We start from the raw sequence: 22,658 nt of genomic DNA on the forward strand, positions 1-22,658 counted from the left end.
ATCAACATCATCATATAATTTTCGTCATCGTCTCCACAACTATCATTCTAACCAACAGCACCACCAAAACCACTACCATAATTACATCCTCCCTCACCGTCTCCTCTTCCTCCTCCTCCTCCTCCTCCTCCTCCTCCTCCTCCTCCTCCTCCTCCTTCACCACCACCACCGCTACCACTATTCCAACCACTACCACCACCGGCACAATCATTCTAACCACCAAGAGAGCAGTAAAAATGATGCAATTTGAGCTCTGAATGAAACTCGAGTCATATCGCGGTTGTTGCTTCTCGATGAAAACTTTAAAGTTACTACATACTTCTGAAAATGTAACAGAAATATCAATCTCTTTAATTTTTCGAGTGAACGAAATGGACTTTTATTGTCAAGGTGTTGTCGCATTTTGTCTCGTCGCTTTATTTTGTTGTTGTATTCTCTTTCGTGATTCCTTTTTGATTACGTTTGGAATAATTAAAATCTACTGGTATTGTCATTTCATTGTGAATGTGGTTATTTGTGGTTGAAATATTTTATATTTTTAAAGTAGAAATATATATATATATATATGACCGAATCATCTTTGTCCCACCACTATAAATAGGCTAGAACCGCCACTGACAGGCACTTGTAGAAATATATTTGGGATGGAAATACCACGTCTGTAGGAAAACGCCAAATCAAGAATCGCCATGGAACCACGAGGAAACAGGAAGGAATGGGCAAAGAGAGACATGGAAACAAATGTTTTAGAAAGATATTTGGGGATGGCAAGACCACGTCTGTAGGAAAACGCCAAATCAAGAATCGCCATAGAACCACGAGGAAACAGGAAGGAGTGGGCAAAGAGAGACATGGAAACAAATTTTTGCAAGAGTCGGATAAAGAATCAGAAACGGTATCATGGGGGAGTCAGCGTGACTCAGCGGTACGGTCTTTGCTTCGTACCCGAAAGGTAGCGAGTTCGATCATTCGCTTCTGCGCTGTGTGGCTTTGAGCAAGTCACCTCGCCCTAGCTCAATTTGCGGCGCCGCACTGCCTGGGTTACTCCAGTCTTCCCTTGGAATAGACCCAAGAGACAAATTTCCCCTACGGGATGAATAAAGGGAATTTTATTTATTTATTTATATATTTATTTAAGTACTAAAATTAATTAATAACAACAGTCAAGTGGACTGGAAGCTTCAGTTTAATTCACGAAAACAGATAATATGGACGTTTCAGGTTTCCCCATTTGTCAACAAAACACGACGATTGAAACACAATAAGAGATGAGAGAGAGAGGATAGCGTTATGAAGGAAAATCATTCTGAGGTTCTGATAAGAGGTCTGAATTTCGCTCCACAATCAACGCAGGCTGAATTTTTGTATTTTTCTTTCTTGCTTTGTCTTTGACTGTTTCATTCACAATTTTTCAGACCTTTATCTTACACCTTTATCTGTGCCTGCTCCCTAATTTGTAACATTAAAAGGAATTTATAATTTTAAAAAACAACTTGGGTCAAGTGTTTTATGAAAGAGAACGGGTGTAATTTCTTAAACTGACATAAACTATAAATGTTAATCTTTCTGGTTACTATTTTAAAATACATTTTCGATATCTAAATTAACCAACGCAATATTATTGTTTTAAGGGCGATGTGTCACATATGGTATTGTTTGTACAAATAAAGCTGGAGAGATGGATAAATATAATAACGCTGTTGCCGATTTTTAGATATCGATTCAAATAATAGACAACATTGAAAGCACAGCAGTGAAATCCCATAATCGGGAACATCTCACAACTTTTGGAAATTTGGGACAACACCAAAGAGAGTTGTTTTGTTTTTTTTTTGTTTTATTAAACGACTTCCCAAATGGATTAAAATTTACTGCAAACAGTATAGTAGTGTTTCTATGGTGGACGGGCATGAATTTATGTATTTTTTTTTTTGGTGTTGGTGATCGTTTGATCTTCCTTCCTTCATTGAGGTATTAATGAGTTTATTGCTCAGACAGATATCACTTTTAATAGCATTCCAATAGTTTCATTGTTATGAAGATCTATTATTTTTACCTTTCTACGCCTCATTAATTGTTTGTTAATTAATTTATTTATTTCAAATACGTTTCATACCTTGCAGATGTCATTCATTGTTTTAGTTTTATTCGTGGGGGCATCTTTTATTCAAACCTTCGAAAATAAATGCTCAAAATAATTCTCATTCACATAATATAACGATAAAGACATGTCAATTAATTTAAACGAACTCAAAGTTTTGATTATAAATATAATACTTTAGGGGGATTTGGAATTTCATTGAGTTCTAAATGCTATACAACCTACCAGGTCGAGTGAAATCGAAGTTTTTTATATCCATCCATTGGCTTTCAATCACAGTAACGTATTGTAGACTTTAAAGGCCCAAACTAATGTGTAAACCAGATAATGTATAAAGCTTTCGTAGTTATTCTTATAAATCGAAAATGGGTACAGGGTGATTATTGTATTTACCATTCTTTCTTTTATTTAAAATTTAGCTTTTAAATAGCGCAATATCCACTAAACGTGCTCAAAGCGCTTTACAAGGGGTTCCTAGCCAACAGCAACACTTACAATGTAGGAAGGGGCATGACATCTGTTAGGCGATTTTACATTGTTTTTTCGGGCAGAGACAACGCTGTTAAGGCCAGCACTCGTTTTACACCTGCGTACGGTGAGAGAAAGTAAGTAAAGAGCATTTTCCAAGGACTCAACTATGCGCCGCTCAGAGCGGGACTCGAACCACCAGACAAACAAAGAAAAAAGAAAGCATAATAAAACCAAAAAAATCTATCCATCTAGGTACCTCTATTGAACTAGCACTTGTCAACTTGTCAGGCCTATCTTTTTTACGTGTATTGGATTAAAATCTAGGATGTTCCTCACTTAATCTCTTATTGGGAAACTCGATTTTCGGGACAGTTTGTGCTTGTACAATTTAGGAGACTTCATTATTTCAATATTTATTTACACGGCTAATTATGCACAAACATGTTATGAATAATTTGAAAGGAAGAGCTCAACACCCCAGATTGATAATAATTCACAACTGGAAGGACTATCGAGACTCAACAAAGGGGTAAGATTCTTTTTTAAAATTTAATTTCGATTTCTTTCTCTTTTCTGTTGTTTCAATTTCTTTTCTTTTCTTTTTTTTCATATATAATTTTCCATTCGAAAGATTGGAATTATATACAAAATATATACAAAATTTCGTTCTGGATGTGTTGATGTGTCAAAGGACCCCTCATTGTCCGCCATTGCAGCTTTTTTCAAAAGATGAAAAAAAAATACGTTTCACAAAAGCGGTGTTTAGGACTTCACATTTCAGGGCAATCGTATTACAGTTCGGCAGGTTATTCGACTCATTGGTCCATCAGGGGCCGTAAAACCGATGGAGTCGGAGTTTATCCCGGTTTCTATATCGTGAAACGGACAATAGCAATTACTTGGTACCTTTTGGATAGAACGCTAGTCTATCACAAAGTACTTCCGCCAGATCTAACAGATCCGGCTACCCATTTATTCGACTCAGTGGTAGTTCTCCGAAAAAAGGTACGGTTGTGGGATCGAAAAACACACACACAAAAACTGGTTCTCGTTTTAAGCGACTTAAAATGGCAATGTCGACTGAAACGCCATGATACGAACTTTAAATTACTTGCCTGTGGAGATACTGGCATGTGCTCTTGCCATCGTGACTATGAAAGTACATTTAACCACTTAACAGCCGCACCCTGGAAAAACTGGTATTTTTCCAGAGTACGGTATTTATTTGGTTAACATGTTCCATGCATGCTTGCTTTATGCTATGAATAGGAAGATGTTGGCCTCGATTCACAGATATCACCACAAAACTCAAAGGCAATGCCGATGATTATCTTAGTCCGAGGGACTTAGCATTTAATATTACGGCTATGTGGTCTTGTGGCTGGACACTCGCTTTCGGATTGGAAGGTCCTGGGTTCGAGTCTCGCTTGGCACATAGTTGAGTCCTTGGAAAAGGCTCTTTACTCAAATTCTCTAACACGGACTCGGGTGTAAATTGAGTACCTAGACGTCAACAGCATTGTCTCTGTCGGAAAAAAAATTATAATATCGCCTAACAGGCTTCCTCACTCGTTCTATATGTTGCGTGTTGCTGTTGTTCAGGGATCCTTTGTAAAGCGCTTTGAGCACGTTTATTGGATATTGCGCTATATAAAATCTCAAGCTCAAGTAAAAGTAAAAGTCAACAAATTGCTTTCTCTAAGGTTTCAATATATTTTTGGATAAGTACTCGGGATTATCATAGAATCTGTTTACCAAATTCGAAGGGTACTGTCATCGATTTTTAGGTCAAAAATTCAAATATGCAACTTATGCCAAACATTTTTTAAATCCCATTATTTTTCACAAATGGGTTGCAAATAGAGTGTCTGCTTTATTGTTTTAAAATTTGAAGTGAATTCAAGAAATATTTTTTAGTGTTACCTGGGTCAAACCTTGATCTAAATTTCAACATGTGTAAACATGTGTTTTAATAATGTTTATGATTAGCAAAGGCTCCAGAGACAGTACACCAAACGTTTACCAATATCGAATAGTATTGTCATAGATTTTAAGGTTACAATGTCAGATTTGGAAATTAAATTCAACTTCAACTTACTTTACAAATGTTCTTGATATGATGTATATGTTAGGCGCGTCGTTCTATCGATGTGCGTTTTTTGTGGATTCACAGAATGCGCAACAATCCATCAACGATCGCCCGTTCTGTATATCACAGATCGCGCAGCGCAGCGCTTGTCGTGGATCCAAATAACGCGCAACAATCCATCAATTAGTATTCCAATCGATATTATTATAGTAGGATTGGAAGAGGAATGCTTTGACGGTGCATGATAAAGTAAATGCCCATATAATATTAACTAGGAGATGACAATGGTGATGGTATAATCGATTATAAAAGGTCAAATATGCAAATTATGCCAAGAAAATACTTTTTCATAAATTAAATGGGCTTGATAAGGTATCCACTTTATTGTGCTGAAAAGTAAAAGCAAGATATAAGTTTTAAGATGGATTTTTAGGAGGCACTTCGAGTTACTTCTTAATTTATGAGAGCGCTTTTAAAATTTCATCTATGTTGTTGATTGGTTCTATAAGAAAACGTAACACCTTTTACTCTAAGAGATCATTGCATAAAATTGTATATCTAACAACTCCCGTTTCTGAATCTCTCTCCCTCTCTCTCTCTCTCTCTCTCTCTCTCTCTCTCTCTCTCTCTCTCTCTCTCTCTCTCTCTCAATCTCTCACTCTCTTCTCAAGCCATCAATACTCATCACGATCATCACTCATTACTTTTACATTTATTTATAAAGTTATATCTTTTCATTCGGCTCGTCAATGTTATTCATTGTCTTGGTTATGTTCCCAATCATCATGATGGCAGCGGCGTAAAGAACTCCTCTCGTCCTGTGAGTTAACAACGAAAACACAATTGTTATTTATTTATCAAGTTTCGGAGTTATCTACGGGAAATCCCCCTGCATGGCATCTTCTCACTCCCAAGGGCAATAACTCATGTAAATCAGAATTAATCGCTCTTTGGGTACTGACATTTTCGCCAAATTTCGATCCAAGGGAAATAACCAACTATATTATCACAATCACTGTTTTTGGAAGAGTTGCATTCCTGCAATTATGGCAACTTCGAGAACAACAATGTCAATTCCACCGCCAAGACCACTCTCAACATGGAAGGCAACTAAGCTTCCAATTGGCGACAATTCTATCGTGACTGGACATATTTTGAAATTGCTACTGGTTTAGAAAAAAGGGATGACAGAATACGGTCTGCTCCACTCCTATCTTGCATCGGACGAGCAGCTGTGAATATTTATGATGGTTTCAATATCGAAGGAAAGGAAGACACGTTTGAAAATATAACTGAAAAATTCAAGCTCTTCTGTATAGGGAAAAGAAATGAAAGTTACGAGAGATATATTTTCAACTCCCGACAACAAGGACATGAAGAATCTTTTGAAGTTTACCTCTCAGATCTGAGAAAGTTGATAAAGTCATGTAATTACAGCATTATCGAAGATGGCCTTCTCCGTGATAAAATCATCATTGGAATCAAATGTGAGGAAACAAGAAAACACCTGCTACAACAACATGACCTCACACTACAAAACGCAATTGGTACTTATCAAACGCATGAAACAGCCAAAACACAACTGCAGAGCATGACACTACGAGATCACCACATACAGAAGGTGCATCAAAGCAGCCATTGCTCATCATCTCGACATTCTAACAAAAAGCCCCAATCTTCACATTCAAAACCTCAATTTTCTCAACAAAGGCATCGATCTTCTCACTCTCACCAAAAACACCAACCCTCTACACAATGGACACACTACTGCAAATTCTGTGGCATAGGTCACGAACGCTTCAAAAGAAAAATGTCCAGCATGGAATAAAACATGCAAGAACTGCAACAGGATGAATCACTTTTCGTCATAATGCTCTCGTATTTATACGATTCAGAACAAATATAACACATACTCAGACGAAGACGATAATCAATATGATATGAAGCTGGGTTCAACTGCAATATCCCCTAGCATGATCGTTAACTTCAAAAAAGTTAAATTTCAACTAGTTACTGGTGCGGACGTCAACACCATAGAAAGATAAAATGTGTTTTCACAACAGATCAAACCGACATGTAAAACGTTGATCATGTGGAACAAAGAGAAACTATCTCCCATCGGTGAGGCAGTATTATAAATAAAAAATCCCAAAACTGGAAAAATGACAAACATCCCTTACTCTGTTGTCGAAGATGGATTCAACAAATCTGTTAGGACTGAATACCCTCAAGGAATTGAACCTCATTAAAATCGAACGTGACAATTTCATTGCTAATGTTAATGACAGCATAAATAATCAAATGGACATCGGTGACCTCGGTACTGCTGTACTTCATCTCGACGAAAATATTAAATCAAGAGCACTTCCATGCCGACATGTATCACTCGCATTGAAAGCAAATGAACTTGACAGATTGACATAACGAGGCATAATTGAGCCCACCACTAAACCCACTGCATGGGTAAACCAAACGGCTGTGGTTGAAAGGAAAACGGAAATATAAGAATATGTTTAGACCCTCAGCAACTAAATAAAGCCCTCAAGCGGGAACATTACAAAATACCAACACTCGATGACATACTTCCGAATCTCAACACTCCCAAAATTTTTAGCAAATTTGACGTAAAAGAAGCGCTTCATCATGTCAAACTTGATGAGGAATCCTCGGAACTCACCACAATGATTACACCATTTGGCAGATATCGTTGGTGAAGACTACCTTTTGCTCTCTCTTCGAGCAGGAAACTATTTCAACAACGGCTAAACGAGGCCTGTATGAACATTGCTGACGACATTCTCATATTTGGATCATCTGTCACAGAACACGCACAACAACGTAGAGGCAGTGAAACTAAGATGCAAAGAGAAGGTAATCAGACTGAATGATGAAAAAGCTTGCATCCAACAATCAGAAATACAATTCTTAGGACACATCATTAATGAAAATGGCGTTAGGCCAGATCCTCAAAAATTAAAGCAATTACGGATATGCCAGCTCCTAACGCTGTACAACGCATTCGACGTTTTTGTGGACTTGTACAGTACCTTGCACGGTACATCCCTAACTTGTCTTCAAGTGCAGAACCACTTCGTTCACTTCACTCACTCACAAAGACTCATCTTTCAACTGGTCCGACGCTTGTCAAAACGATTTCAACGAAATAAAAAACAAGACCGCAACTGCTACTTATCTCGCATATTTCGATCAAAAGGAACAACTCTACCTACAAGTCGACATTAGTGGTGACAGTTTAGGTGCTGCTCTCATTCAACGCGGTCAACCAATAGAATTTGCTTCACGTGTTCTCACTAATTCGCAAAGGAAATGGGCTCAAATCGAAAAGGAAACATTCGCCATAGTATTCGCTCTGGAACGTTTTCATCAATACACCTACGACCGACCAATAATCATACAAAATGATCACAAACCTCTCGAAAATATCCTCTCAAAACCTCTGGATGAAGCCCCAAAACGATTACAAAACTTGATGATGAGAATAAACAAATACAACATCAAAATCGAATTAGTTCCTGGATCATAACTAAAACTAGCCGACACTCTCAGTCGTGCATTCTTGAACGACAGTGCAGAAATAGAAAAATATTTTATTATTGCTATTGAAATCCGCGACGTAAATCTGGATAAAATAAGATCAGAAACTCAAAAAAGACAATTCTCTCCTAACGTTGATCAAATATGTTCATAGCGGATGGCCAAAAATAAATGTATGTCTTCCGGAACTGAAGCTTTATCACCAAATCAAAGATTTCATTCATATTTATTTCTGATGGACTACTGATGAAAGGAGAGAGATTCATTATTCCAAAATCTTTTCAATCAGAGATAATAATGCATCTACACAGCTCTCATTTTGGATATGATTCCATGATATGACAGGCTAGATCAACGGTTTATTGGCCCAACATCAATGTAGATCTCAGACAACCTGTTAACTCTTGCGATACCTGTCATAAATACAAACCATTGAACACGAAAGAACCACTGACTCTCCATGGCGAAGGTTCTCAGGCATGGCAAAAAGTGGGAATTGATTTCTTTGAATTTGAACAGAGAAACTACATCGTGTATGATGACTACTGCTCAAACTTTATTGAAGTTGAAAAACTCACCAATATTACCAGATCCAACTCAATCATGACGCTCAAGAAACAATTTGCGAGATACGGTATGCCCCGAACTCTAATTTCTGACTCCGCAGCACAATTTCAGTCAGAAGAATTCAAAACATTTTGCAAAGAATAGAACATCCATCACAGATTCTCTTCACATGGTCATCATCAATCAAATTATGTTGTGTTTTATAGGAATGACAGTGTCAAATAAAAGTGATTATTTTTCTAGATGATTAACCATTTGATTGCTATGGCACTGACTTAAAATGATATATCAAAGTCGCAGAGCCAACAACATACAAAATGATAAAAATCGATTATTCGAATTATAGTTGTTTCTCCATTCGTCCTTAATTCGTGTCCGACATGTGTATTAAGAAAATGGCCTTTTGTTTCAAATGATAACAAAAGCTATTAGCAAAATAACGCCATAATGTAAACATTTACATTCATATCATCATCATCATGGCTCATTCATCCTGGACGTCGCCTCCGCAACTGCCAACCAAAACAAGCTTTTGACCTGCGCCATCCTTCCACACTCAGTCAGTGGCTTTTTCATCCATTCGCTGATGTCTTGTGACCATCTTCTTCTTGGTCTCTCTCTCTCTCTCTCTCTCTCTCTCTCTCTCTCTCTCTCTCTCTCTCTCTCTCTCTCTCCATAATACGATCTATAACTTTTTTTTTCAAAGGTGTCATTCTCTTGATATGCCCAAAAACGCGAGTGGCAGTTTCTGTATCATCTTGATGAGATACTGCTTTTTAATGCCCAGGGAGATCTTTTGCATTTTGGTTAGTGTCCTTTGTTCTCCAGTGAATGCGGAGAATGCATATACATATCACATGTTTATGCCTCAAATTCTCTAATCTGGATATGGTGCATAGACTTCTACCTGTTTAGAAAATGATATACATCTACAAAAATAAACCGACAGATTTTGTACATAAATTATAGCTTTGGGTTGTCGTCGCAGTTTTATTATGCTATATTAAACAACATTACAAGATAGAAAAATGAATCCCAGGGGCTCACTGAAACAATTATAAAACGAAGGCATTGAATATCAAAGAAGTAAACAAGTAAACAAGTAAACAATCCAATGGTAACAGATCTAAACCATGTAAGTGCAAATTAATGAAACTAAGTCACCGAGTCAAAGAAGTGACACTTCAATGGATTCTGGTCGCTGCATCATGAAAAATGAATCATCAGATATTTGACAAGAATGGGATTTAATGAAACACAAGAAAAATAATTTTATGAAGTTGGCGAAATCAAGTCAAACATCGAGGCCCAAGTAAAAGCCAACTGGTAAAAGAATCACCCGAGATACAATAAAAGTGACCCAAACTTCTGAATAGAAAACCAATATTTAGTCTACGATCAGGACACAATCTCCTGAAATACAACATGCACAATATTGTCAAAATGGGGGAAGCAGACGTATTAATATGGTGAAGGAGGAAGACTCCCATCATATCGCCAGACTAAAAGTATACAACAGCAAGAGAGATTTTTTGGCCTGGAGCCACACCTCTGCAGAAGAAGAAGAAGAAGAAGAAGACGAAGAAGAAGAAGAAGAAGAAGAAGAAGAAGAAGAAGAAGAAGAAGAAGAAGAAGAAGAAGAAAGAAAGAAGAAGAAGAAGACACCAAAAATCGATTTCAGTCCCATCGTCTTTATCATAGATGCCAAACAAGTATCTGACACTTTATACAACCTAATGCTAAACACTTTCCACTATCCCTAAACTAAATTTAAAGTTTTTCGAAAAATTCGTCAAAACAATAAAGATATATTATGGAGTTGTTTAGAGTAAACATTATAAGGAATTTCAAACGCGCTCCAGCTTGGCTAAGAAAATCACAACATTGCCATTCGAAAATATAAAGGACCAACATATAAAACTATGTATTATATTGAACGTTTATAGTCTAGTTAATACGGTTTAAAATAAATAAATAAAAAAATTCCCTTTACTCATCACATTGGAGAAAATTCTCTCTAGGGCCACACAGCGCAGCGGCGGGTGATCGAACTCGGTAACTTTTGGGTACGAAGCAAAGACCTTGCCGCAAAGCCACATCATAATAAAGAAAACGACATGGAAGCACAGCTGTAAAAATGGATTAGATTAAATAAAAGAATGTTATTTATTTTGGGTAAGAGGTGGGGGGGGGCTTAATTTGCATATTTGACCTATAGTCATTACAAATAAGAGGGTGAGTCAAAATGTATTGGGACTCATGTCCTACTGAGTTCATTTCTTTTTCATGTGACATCATATTTGGCTCAAATAAACTTACACATGCACTCTTTAAACCAAAAGTTGAAAATTTTAATACTGTCAAATTTTGACAAAGTTATGGCAGTTCAAAATGGCTGCCCCACGAATGTCAGTCAGCGACAGGAAGCTGTCATTGGATTTTTTTGTTTTCGAAGAATAAACCGCGAGTAATATGGTAAAACGTCTTGGGAACGTTAATAAATCTCAGGCATTTTGTAGAGGCAGTATTTTTGTGTTGGTTGAATGTGCATTTTGTCATTTAGAAGAAAATGAGATGCAATCCAACACCTAACAAGAAACCCCCTCAACCATGTCTTTATCTGACAAATCTTGTGATGGTCGCCGTCCAAGCAGTGTCAACTCAGTGAATCAAATAAAGATAGAGGATCATCTGATAAATGAACTTCACTTGATGAGATAGCATGTACAAATAGACATTGAAGCGACTCAAAGCAAGAATTCGTCCAGTTAGATCGGATTTGGTGATGGAACTAGTGCTGTTTCTTCGTGAAAATGTCCTTCCACACTCAAGTGTCAGGAAAAGGGAGGTAATCGATGAACAACGCATGTCTCACCCTCCGTATTCTCCAGGTTTGACACATTAAGGCTTCCATCTTTTTGGTCTACTGAAGGAGGCAATGAGGGGACATCGCTTGGAAGAAGAAGAAGCCAAAACAGTAGTGAAAATTTGACTGAATGTTCAGTCAACTTAGTTTTACGAGAACGGAATTCACGGTCTTACCAAAAGGTGAACTGTGGGTATCGAGAGAGGCGGAGACTATGTTGAGAAGTAGCATTCTACTCGGCTAATGCCTAGCTATGATTTGAGGTATGATGCATGGTATTGATTCAATTTGTTTTAAGTAAAAAGCAGAGTCCCGTTTATGTTTGACTCACCTTCGTAAAATTGATTTGGGTATACGTCTGGTATAATGTCCCTGAAGCCTCTGCCTGCGTATACAAAAAGTTATAACAATAAAAAGATTAAATGACGTCTTTTAGTGTCCAAATCATAGCATATGGAATGACAAAAGCACTCCACTGATTTGAGAAAACCCTTGTCAAAATTCTCAAATCCCGCCGTAAGTCAAATATATCCAATGGAAAAGCTTAAAACTTAAATAAAATACAATAGACATTAATCAGTTAAAGCAAATAAGGGACAAAATTGGATTTGTAAACTTTTTGGCTTAATTTGCATATTTGACCTTTTAACAATTAAAAAAAAACCCGATGATAGCACCCTTCGATTTTAGTGAACATTTGATATCATCTTCCGGAGTACTTAAGCTATCCAAAAATGTACTGGAACCTTAGAAACTAATTTGTTGACATTTAGGTCTAAAATGTCCGTATCTGCATCGAACCAATTGGAGGACTGGACCTCGTTACCTGTGACCAACATCGGAATCCAGTTTGATCTGAATAAAGTAAATAAATAAAAATCCCTTTATTAATACCAATAGGAACATGTGTATTTAGGGTCTATTCCAAGGGAATATTGAATAACCCAGGCATGAGCCCCAGTGCAGCGCAGCATGGAGCTAGGATGAGGTGGCTTGCTCAAGACCGCGCAGCGTAACGGGTACGAAACAAAGACCATACCTCTGCCACACGCTACTCTACTTCAATTTCGGGGAAAGTCAAGAAGAAACAGAAGAAACAGAAGAAGAAAAAATAATTGAGCTTTTATATATAACAATATCCATTAACGTGCTCAAAGTGCTATACAAGGAGCCTTTAACTTACATTAAAACGTAACATGTCGAACGAGACATGACGCCTGTTTGGCGATAATACAGTGCTTTTTTCCGATAGAGATAACGCTGTTAAGGATCAGGTTCTCATTTTACACCCGATTACGGTGAGAGAATATGAGTAAAGAGACTTTTCCAAGGACTCAATTATGCGTCGAGCGAGGCTCGAATCCAGGACTTTTCGGTCCGAAATCGAGTGTCCTACCGCAAGACCATCTTGAAGAAGAAGAGAAAGAAGAAGAAGAAGAAGAAGAAGAAGAAGAAGAAGAAGAAGAAGAAGAAGAAGAAGAAGAAGAAGAAGAAGAAGAAGAAGAAGAAGAAGAAGAAGAATTTATATTTGTGACCTATAAATCTGGATGTGGGTCTTGGTAAGTGAGTGATAGATATTGCTAGTGCTCCATATCGTGAGGTGAGCCAGGATTGTAATGGCAGTGTCTTAATTGACCAGTTAACTGCCGTACTGAGGAAAAACTCGTATTTCAAAATTTGGCCAGAAAACCCGCCCTTCAAACATCGATCGATAATGAAGCCCCAAGTTTGAGAGTTGTTTTTTTTCCAAGATGAGGGTAATTTAAATCGATAATATTTGAAGGACAAGTTGTCTAGCCAATTTTAGATAACTGTTTAATTTTTGAGATTTTAAACAATCATATGGTGTTCAGGAATCCTCAAAAACATGCGGTTGCAGCGTTAAGCTGAACTCTCGCTTAAATAAACTCTGAGGCTGGTCTCAATTTTTTTTTGCTCTAAATCAATTAGTAAATTAAAATGGTTAAGATGACAAGTATTGCTAGCGTCTCAACTCTCCCAACTTTATTTTTGTCATTATCACTTTGCCTTTCTGCGCCTGTAGATTACTGTATGCGTGTATTGCCAAAAATAGCTCTAACGACAAATAATAGTATAAAATATGTCACTTTTAGTTTAGCAAAGCTTAACAGGAAGCTGGGGATAAGTACATGTATTCATTAAGGGAGACAACAATAGATTAAACAACAGTTTGTGTCGCTTAAAAAAGTTGTTACCCTTGAGTTTTGGATACCAAAACCTCGAATCAGATTGGCTTTCTTTCTGGTCCCCTGGAGTTTATCTTCAGCGATTGTCACATATAGATGTCGCTGTCTTGAGCGAACTGGCAATGTATTCTTATGGGATCTGTGGTGTATCCTGATTGCCTTGGCCCTGCAAATTGTGACCCATCACCTAAAAAAGGGTATAATTTTGTGGTGGTTTAGATCCGTGGTTTTTACTCTTAGCTGAGTCATGCATATCAAATTCCTATGGACTCAGGATCCATGCTAGCACATCGAGATTAAGGAGGTCCTGGAACGGATTTCTCATATAGACTGCAATTTTTTCAGTGTGATCTATGAAGATCCGACTGTTGTCATCAGAGATATGCTCTGCAATTTCTTTGAGGTTTGGATGTTTAGTGAAGTCTCTTCGGCATAGGGAGCGCCTGTTAATAGGAAGATTTGCCATGAAGCTGGATTTAGAAGATTTTGCTTGGATCATGTTGATGCCATTATCCTGTAACTATAGGTTCAGTTCGTTGAATGTCCGTAGACATCAGACTGGTAAGTTACTTTGTCTTTCATTTCGTTGAGCTGGTCGGCGATTGGAGAATTGATTGACAGTAGAAACTCGGCAACGGAGTTGAATTGTGCAAATAATGGAGCAAGACTTTATAGAGAGTCATCGAATGTCTGTGTGGAGCAGTGACCTACTGAACTCCTCGTCATTCTCCACTTTTTGATAAAACGCTAATTGAGCACGTGCGCTATTTTAAATTCCAGGCAATGGCTGGGTAAGAGTTTTAGCCACAAGGTGTTGTCTGTGAATCAAACAATGTACTGATGAAATGTTTGGCATAGCCTCCTTCAAAAAATGTTGTAAAAGCACGATAGCGCCCTACCATGGCAGCTGACTCACCTGTTGCAAACGCTACATCGTTTGTGATCGGAATTTCCTATCTTCGAAAAAAATGCGAACAGTTTTGTACAGTGTTGCCCTCTCGGTGTCTGTAATTAAGGTGCATGCGAAGAGAAGTTATTGGCGCAATTGCCTTGTATAAACCGAACATAGGTCAGCAGTAGGGCATCCTCGTTGCTGAGATTCGACTCGTTCAATTGAAGGCTGAATTTGGTCAGTTTCAAAAGCTGAATTAATTGACATCAGCTTCTCCCACGATTTCATCAATTCGCATATAAATTGTGCTGTTAATTGATGATAAAGCCTTCATTGCTGAGTAAAACAGTCTTTATAATCTCCCGTATGGCTGGGGCAAGTTACATTTCACCTAAAGTGCGAGGGTTGATTAAAAAAACAAAATAACACCTAGTGTAATCCATCCTATGTAGTTCCTGATCATCGCCCCCCCCCCCCTCCCAATTCAAATTTTGCTGACATCGCCGCCCCTCCCCCCCCCCCCCCCACCTGGGGTACCTTATCGCCCCCAGGGCAAAATCGCCCACTTTCAGAACCACTGGTTTAGATACCCCCCCCCCCACCCCACCCTCCCCAAACAAAAAGAAAAAAGGAATTCATAACAAAAATATGAGACGGGTCAGGATTTTTTTTAAGTGAGGAGAATGAATATAATTTCTCAAACTGACAAAAACTAAGATTTACATTTCCAATCATTTCAACTTTACCAGTTAACTGCCACACTCAGGGAAGTTAGGTATCTAAAAATTTGGCTAGAAAACTCGTTCTTCAACTATCGATTGATTTAAATGACTCTCATCTTGACAAAAACTCCTAAGCATGGGATTATTGTACCATGCCTCCCACTTCTCCCCAGTAGAAGGAACGAAAATGACGTCACTCAGTTCTTTGTTATTCTTAAACAGCCATTCTAATGACTGATTACAAGTATCACTAAATCAAATCAATCAGACTATAAACGTTCAAGGTTACATAATATAGTATACATATATACATGGTAGGCAAGTGTGAGTATTTTACCTAAACACATAGAACCAAATGTCATAATATGGGGAATTCCTTAATTGTACAGTACAGTCAAAATCAATCGTCGCCCCCGAGTTAAATTTACTAGACAAACAGGTCGATTTCCTTACTAGGGTCCATAATGTACGATATGGGGAGACTTCATCCTGATAATTATTATAATATGTTTATAACAATCCTAACATTTTTTGTGAAATGGTAAAGGTAAATATCGTATGCCATAAATAATAGATAGGCCATCAAGCTTCTAATGGTCCTCACACTACTATGTTATGACGATCTATCCAGGACGCAACTCATTAGCGCACACTTGCACTGTCGCAAACCCGCCAGAAAGCTTCGTCATAGCGCACCGTTCAACTAGATGATCTGCGGTTTTGAGCTCTTGACCACAACGGGATATAATATGTTCGACAGGAAACAAGCCCTCACTGATGAAGTGAGCATGCCGTTAAGCAGGTTCTCGACCGAAGTCGATTGGCAGCAATGTCTCCTCTTTCTCGGGGGATTGAATTCGTCAAAACTGAATTTCATCTCTTTGATCTTATTAAGTCAGTTGTTTGTTGTTGTCTCCCGCGGGACATCGGGTGGGGGGGGGGTGGATTGCTACCATTATCGGGCCCCATTCTCTAGTCGTTGTTGCCAGTGTTCCTGACACGATGTGCATGGACTTGTAAAGTTTCACATCTACCTTCTCAACGGTCTTGCTTCTACCTTACACTGGAGCGCAATATTTCGCGCGCTGGATTAGCATCGTGCCAGGATCCTCAGGAGCGCTTGACTTACACCCGAAGTTGACCTTGCCAGCTTCCTCAGAAGACTGTAGCGTTTTTCTATCTTCCGAGCAACTTATTCGAGATGTACCCGATAGGTAAGGCTGCTGTCCAGAGCAACCGTCAGGTATTTCGGATTCGGCTCTTATCGGAGAAACGACGAGGACGTTCAGTTTACGGGTGTTTACTGTCACTGCATAGGTGAAATGCAGTAACCACGGTTTTGCAAGTGTTCATCTTCTGGTACCACTTGTCGAAGTAGTATTTGAGTCTGGTGACATTCTCACTGAGTACGCTCTCGAGACGGGTACACACCTTACTTTGACTAACGAGCGCCAGGTCGTCCGCGTATACCAGCCTCAGGGAGGAAGTGTTCGGCATGTCGTAGGTGGGGGTGCTTGAGGCATATCGGGAGCATGGGAGTGATTCCGGTTGACCGTCACCAGACCATCCTGGACGTCGGGCCTATAAGCGGGTGCCTTGAATGGCCCGCCCTGATATGTGACGAAGGGAGATCCAACTCGGTGCCAGAATGGCCTCGGCCACCTCGGGCTCCACACTACTATAGGTAATGATGGCGAGGTGAAAGTAACGGCGACCTAATGGTGTTGAAGTACTGGAAAAGGCTCTTTGTTCACATTCTCTCACCGAACTCAGGTTAAAATGAGGACCTGGCCGATAACAGCGTTGTCATTTTCGAAAACAAAATTGTATTATTATTGTCTAACAGGCGTCATGTCTTGTCTTACATGTTAAATGTTGTTGTTGGCTTGGGACCTCTTGTAAAGCGCTTTGAGCACGTTTAGTGAATATTCTTCTATATAAATTCTGAAGCTTTCTTGTTTGTTTTTGTGTGAGGTCCTCTTCGACGCGATGCAACTACGTGTGCGTCGTTGGCGACTTGAAGTGGATGGGAACAATAACAATGTTGAAATTTAAAATGATTAATGTTAAGGAAGTGAACTCGGATTTGTTTTGATATCTTTGTCAATTTAGTATCTTTCACAGTTTTAAAAATACATGCGTTAAGACTTGTCGTCCTACCCTTGCATAAGCCTTCAAGTGGGATTTATAATTTTTAATCGTGCACGCAAAAAGACATTTGTTAAACAGCTTATCATGTAAATCTACAGAACTGTATATTCATCAAATTTAATCAACTTCACCAAAATTCAGAGACAAGCGAGCGGAATTCTCCTCTTGTGATAAGTAGAAGCAGTAAAGTCAATAAAACGATTCCAATTAATTATCATTATTTTACCTTCATCAAGAAATGAGTAACTGATATTCAATAGGTAATTAATTAATGAATTCCCTTGAATCTCTACAGACTTCCTGAATTGCAAGATGTTACCTTCTGAAGACCAAGACCTCATTCGGGAACGTATTCGAAAACTCATACAAAAAGCGTCAGATCTTGGAATTAAGGATGAAGAATTCAGATCGTTATTCAGTACTGGTCTAAAGAATGCAGATACCATCGAATTCAAATGGGCTTTAAAAACTAAGCTACTGTTTCGGAAATTTTTGCAATGGTCTTTTGAAAGAAATGTAAATTTTGTCACCGTTCTCATAGTAATTATCGGAATATTTGTTTCCTCTGCTGGTGTGAGAGAAATGTTTATAAAAAATGTTAATGAAACTTGTATCTTGGACTTGTCTTATGCTGTGATCCAATCCTTTCGTCCTCAATTACCTTGCGGTATATGTAAAAATCTAAAGCAAGTTCCCGTCGTTCAAAATATCAGCGCTGAGGAGTTCCACAAATTGTATGCATACACTGGAGTGCCGCTTTTGATCAAAGGTGGTGTAGCAGATTGGTAACAACAAGATATGAAGTGAATAGAAAAGTGCCAGAAGACAATAGAGAATAAAAATTTTTCGCGGTGGTGGTGGGGTTCGAACCTGCGACCTTATTGGTACGACAACTCCGCCTGGCAGGTGAGAGCGTGGCTCTACCGTGTGAGCTATCAACGAACACAAAAATATTCGTTTCAAACTCAAAGTCATTACTAGATCCCTCTCTCACCCACTTCTTGAGACCGCCGATTCGTTCGTACACCACCATCGCGAAATATTTTGACCAGCAGTTAAGCTTAATAGCCAATATTCTCAACACAAACATATAACATAGAAACGATTGAGACATTGAGTATGCTCCGGTGTATGGGGTGAATTTTTAATTCAGAAAAGTGAGTGGAGCAGGCACTTATGTTGGTAACAACAAGATATGAAGTGAATAGAAAAGTGCCAGAAGACAATAGAGAATAAAAATTTTTCGCGGTGGTGTGGGGTTCGAACCTGCGACCTTATTGGTACGACAACTCCGCCTGGCAGGTGAGAGCGTGGCTCTACCGTGTGAGCTATCAACGAACACAAAAATATTCGTTTCAAACTCAAAGTCATTACTAGATCCCTCTCTCACCCACTTCTTGAGACCGCCGATTCGTTCGTACACCACCATCGCGAAATATTTTGACCAGCAGTTAAGCTTAATAGCCAATATTCTCAACACAAACATATAACATAGAAACGATTGAGACATTGAGTATGCTCCGGTGTATGGGGTGAATTTTTAATTCAGAAAAGTGAGTGGAGCAGGCACTTATGTTGGTAACAACAAGATATGAAGTGAATAGAAAAGTGCCAGAAGACAATAGAGAATAAAAATTTTTCGCGGTGGTGGTGGGGTTCGAACCTGCGACCTTATTGGTACGACAACTCCGCCTGGCAGGTGAGAGCGTGGCTCTACCGTGTGAGCTATCAACGAACACAAAAATATTCGTTTCAAACTCAAAGTCATTACTAGATCCCTCTCTCACCCACTTCTTGAGACCGCCGATTCGTTCGTACACCACCATCGCGAAATATTTTGACCAGCAGTTAAGCTTAATAGCCAATATTCTCAACACAAACATATAACATAGAAACGATTGAGACATTGAGTATGCTCCGGTGTATGGGGTGAATTTTTAATTCAGAAAAGTGAGTGGAGCAGGCACTTATGTTGGTAACAACAAGATATGAAGTGAATAGAAAAGTGCCAGAAGACAATAGAGAATAAAAATTTTTCGCGGTGGTGGTGGGGTTCGAACCTGCGACCTTATTGGTACGACAACTCCGCCTGGCAGGTGAGAGCGTGGCTCTACCGTGTGAGCTATCAACGAACACAAAAATATTCGTTTCAAACTCAAAGTCATTACTAGATCCCTCTCTCACCCACTTCTTGAGACCGCCGATTCGTTCGTACACCACCATCGCGAAATATTTTGACCAGCAGTTAAGCTTAATAGCCAATATTCTCAACACAAACATATAACATAGAAACGATTGAGACATTGAGTATGCTCCGGTGTATGGGGTGAATTTTTAATTCAGAAAAGTGAGTGGAGCAGGCTATTGTCTTCTGGCACTTTTCTATTCACTTCATATCTTGTTGTTACCAACATAAGTGCCTGCTCCACTCACTTTTCTGAATTAAAAATTCACCCCATACACCGGAGCATACTCAATGTCTCAATCGTTTCTATGTTATATGTTTGTGTTGAGAATATTGGCTATTAAGCTTAACTGCTGGTCAAAATATTTCGCGATGGTGGTGTACGAACGAATCGGCGGTCTCAAGAAGTGGGTGAGAGAGGGATCTAGTAATGATTTTGAGTTTGAAACGAATATTTTTGTGTTCGTTGATAGCTCACACGGTAGAGCCACGCTCTCACCTGCCAGGCGGAGTTGTCGTACCAATAAGGTCGCAGGTTCGAACCCCACCACCACCGCGAAAAATTTTTATTCTCTATTGTCTTCTGGCACTTTTCTATTCACTTCATATCTTGTTGTTACCAACATAAGTGCCTGCTCCACTCACTTTTCTGAATTAAAAATTCACCCCATACACCGGAGCATACTCAATGTCTCAATCGTTTCTATGTTATATGTTTGTGTTGAGAATATTGGCTATTAAGCTTAACTGCTGGTCAAAATATTTCGCGATGGTGGTGTACGAACGAATCGGCGGTCTCAAGAAGTGGGTGAGAGAGGGATCTAGTAATGACTTTGAGTTTGAAACGAATATTTTTGTGTTCGTTGATAGCTCACACGGTAGAGCCACGCTCTCACCTGCCAGGCGGAGTTGTCGTACCAATAAGGTCGCAGGTTCGAACCCCACCACCACCGCGAAAAATTTTTATTCTCTATTGTCTTCTGGCACTTTTCTATTCACTTCATATCTTGTTGTTACCAACATAAGTGCCTGCTCCACTCACTTTTCTGAATTAAAAAATTCACCCCATACACCGGAGCATACTCAATGTCTCAATCGTTTCTATGTTATATGTTTGTGTTGAGAATATTGGCTATTAAGCTTAACTGCTGGTCAAAATATTTCGCGATGGTGGTGTACGAACGAATCGGCGGTCTCAAGAAGTGGGTGAGAGAGGGATCTAGTAATGACTTTGAGTTTGAAACGAATATTTTTGTGTTCGTTGATAGCTCACACGGTAGAGCCACGCTCTCACCTGCCAGGCGGAGTTGTCGTACCAATAAGGTCGCAGGTTCGAACCCCACCACCACCGCGAAAAATTTTTATTCTCTATTGTCTTCTGGCACTTTTCTATTCACTTCATATCTTGTTGTTACCAACATAAGTGCCTGCTCCACTCACTTTTCTGTAGCAGATTGGGAAGCTTTACAAACCTTTAAGTAAGTCACTTAAATATATCTTAAGCTTAATTATAATATTGATACCATGCCTCTTGATCAATTTTAAAAGAACGTAGTACAGAGTCAGATTACTTAGATGCGACAGGCTCTTCATTCAAGAAAGACAAGAAAGTATTGAGTCAAGGCAAGCAAATCGGGGCCAGTTCTAATAGTAGAAGACTAAAGACTTAGTCCCTGACTTTAGTAAAAGGCTTCAAAAATTCGTTTCTTACATATGCACTTACCAAGCAAGTACCAGATTAAATCCACGCCCGATTAGGCCCACGTTTTAGTCACTCGTGAGGGTCGGACTTCATCGTTAAAATCTCAGACTAGTAATGGTAGCTGAGATGCCTAAGCGTCAATAAAACAGCAGCCATTTTTGAGAGACTGAGAGGGCTTCGATTCGGAAGGAAAATACGTGAGTTGAGACCCGAAGGGTTTGCTTCGAAGAACAAAGAAAACGATTAGAAAGTATATGGAGACAAACCGTTTTTGATGGCATTGTAACTGACTAGAATATTGAGAAAAATTGGGTGATTCACCCGAAAGACACCTTATGTTTTGTTTGTTTTCGCTTTTGTGTGTATGTATTCTTTGTTTAATTAATGCGTTTGTTGACAATTAATATCATTTGACTTGATTCATAATGTGGCCATGGGAAGTTATGTAAAATATAAAATGAAATGAAATTTAATTCTTATAGGATTCGGTGTCGTAATCAAATCGTTTGCGTTGGAAAAGTATAAAGACTGATATCTTATTAGCACAATATAGCCGATTTAGTCAAGTGAATCATTTCCGATAATCGAACATGTGATATGACAAACACTAGCCTGAGAACCATAGAATATATATATATATATATATATATATATATATATATATATATATATATATTATATGTGTGTGTGTGTGTGTGTTTGTGTGTATGGGTGTGTGTATAAATATATAAAGGTATCATCCATTGACATAGTCTTCCCTTTTCTACCACAACAACAAGGCATCCTGTTTCTTTGTACTATTGGTAGAACCCGATAAAGTACTATTGGTATTTAGCAACTCTCTTTGAAACACATCATCACCATCACCGCGAAGCAGCGAAACACATGTCCAGCAATTTCTAGATAAACGACGCATTCATCCTAAACAATTATCCTCAACCAGATGCCGTAAAAGTAAAAATGAAATAGTAGTCCAGTAGGTTTAAGCTAAAAATAGGGTTACCGGGGAGAAACTGGTACCAAGCTAAATTTGATATACGTATTTGGTTACTGTCACAGTAAAGGTTGTTCACAATTATCTTATTAAATTTTATTTTATTAAGAACTGAATTCATCTCACTCCAGTTATATTTCGGTAGGCTTAGATAAA

General features: G+C 38.7%; 1 protein-coding gene across 3 annotated transcripts in view; it reads left to right on the forward strand.

Moving 5' to 3' along the window:
• Positions 1–2,975: 2,975 nt before the first annotated feature.
• Positions 2,976–22,658, forward strand: part of LOC144973291 (uncharacterized) — a 128,864-nt gene continuing 109,181 nt past the window's right edge. For 2 of the 3 annotated variants that reach the window (XR_013645517.1, XM_078915558.1), the window contains exons 1-3: positions 2,976–3,101; positions 17,917–18,394; positions 21,252–21,284. Coding sequence is in view for 2 of the 3 variants with exons in the window: in XM_078915558.1 (XP_078771684.1) it covers positions 17,934–18,394; positions 21,252–21,284 (494 nt within the window). In the remaining variant the exon portion in view is untranslated. The remainder of the gene's footprint in view (positions 3,102–17,916; positions 18,395–21,251; positions 21,285–22,658) is intronic. The other variant, XM_078915559.1, reaches the window with a different exon arrangement.

Source organism: Berghia stephanieae, chromosome 5, assembly GCF_034508935.2.
Source record: "Berghia stephanieae isolate SIO BIC M18660-M18661 chromosome 5, UCSD_Bste_1.3, whole genome shotgun sequence".
Taxonomy (NCBI): domain Eukaryota; kingdom Metazoa; phylum Mollusca; class Gastropoda; order Nudibranchia; family Aeolidiidae; genus Berghia; species Berghia stephanieae.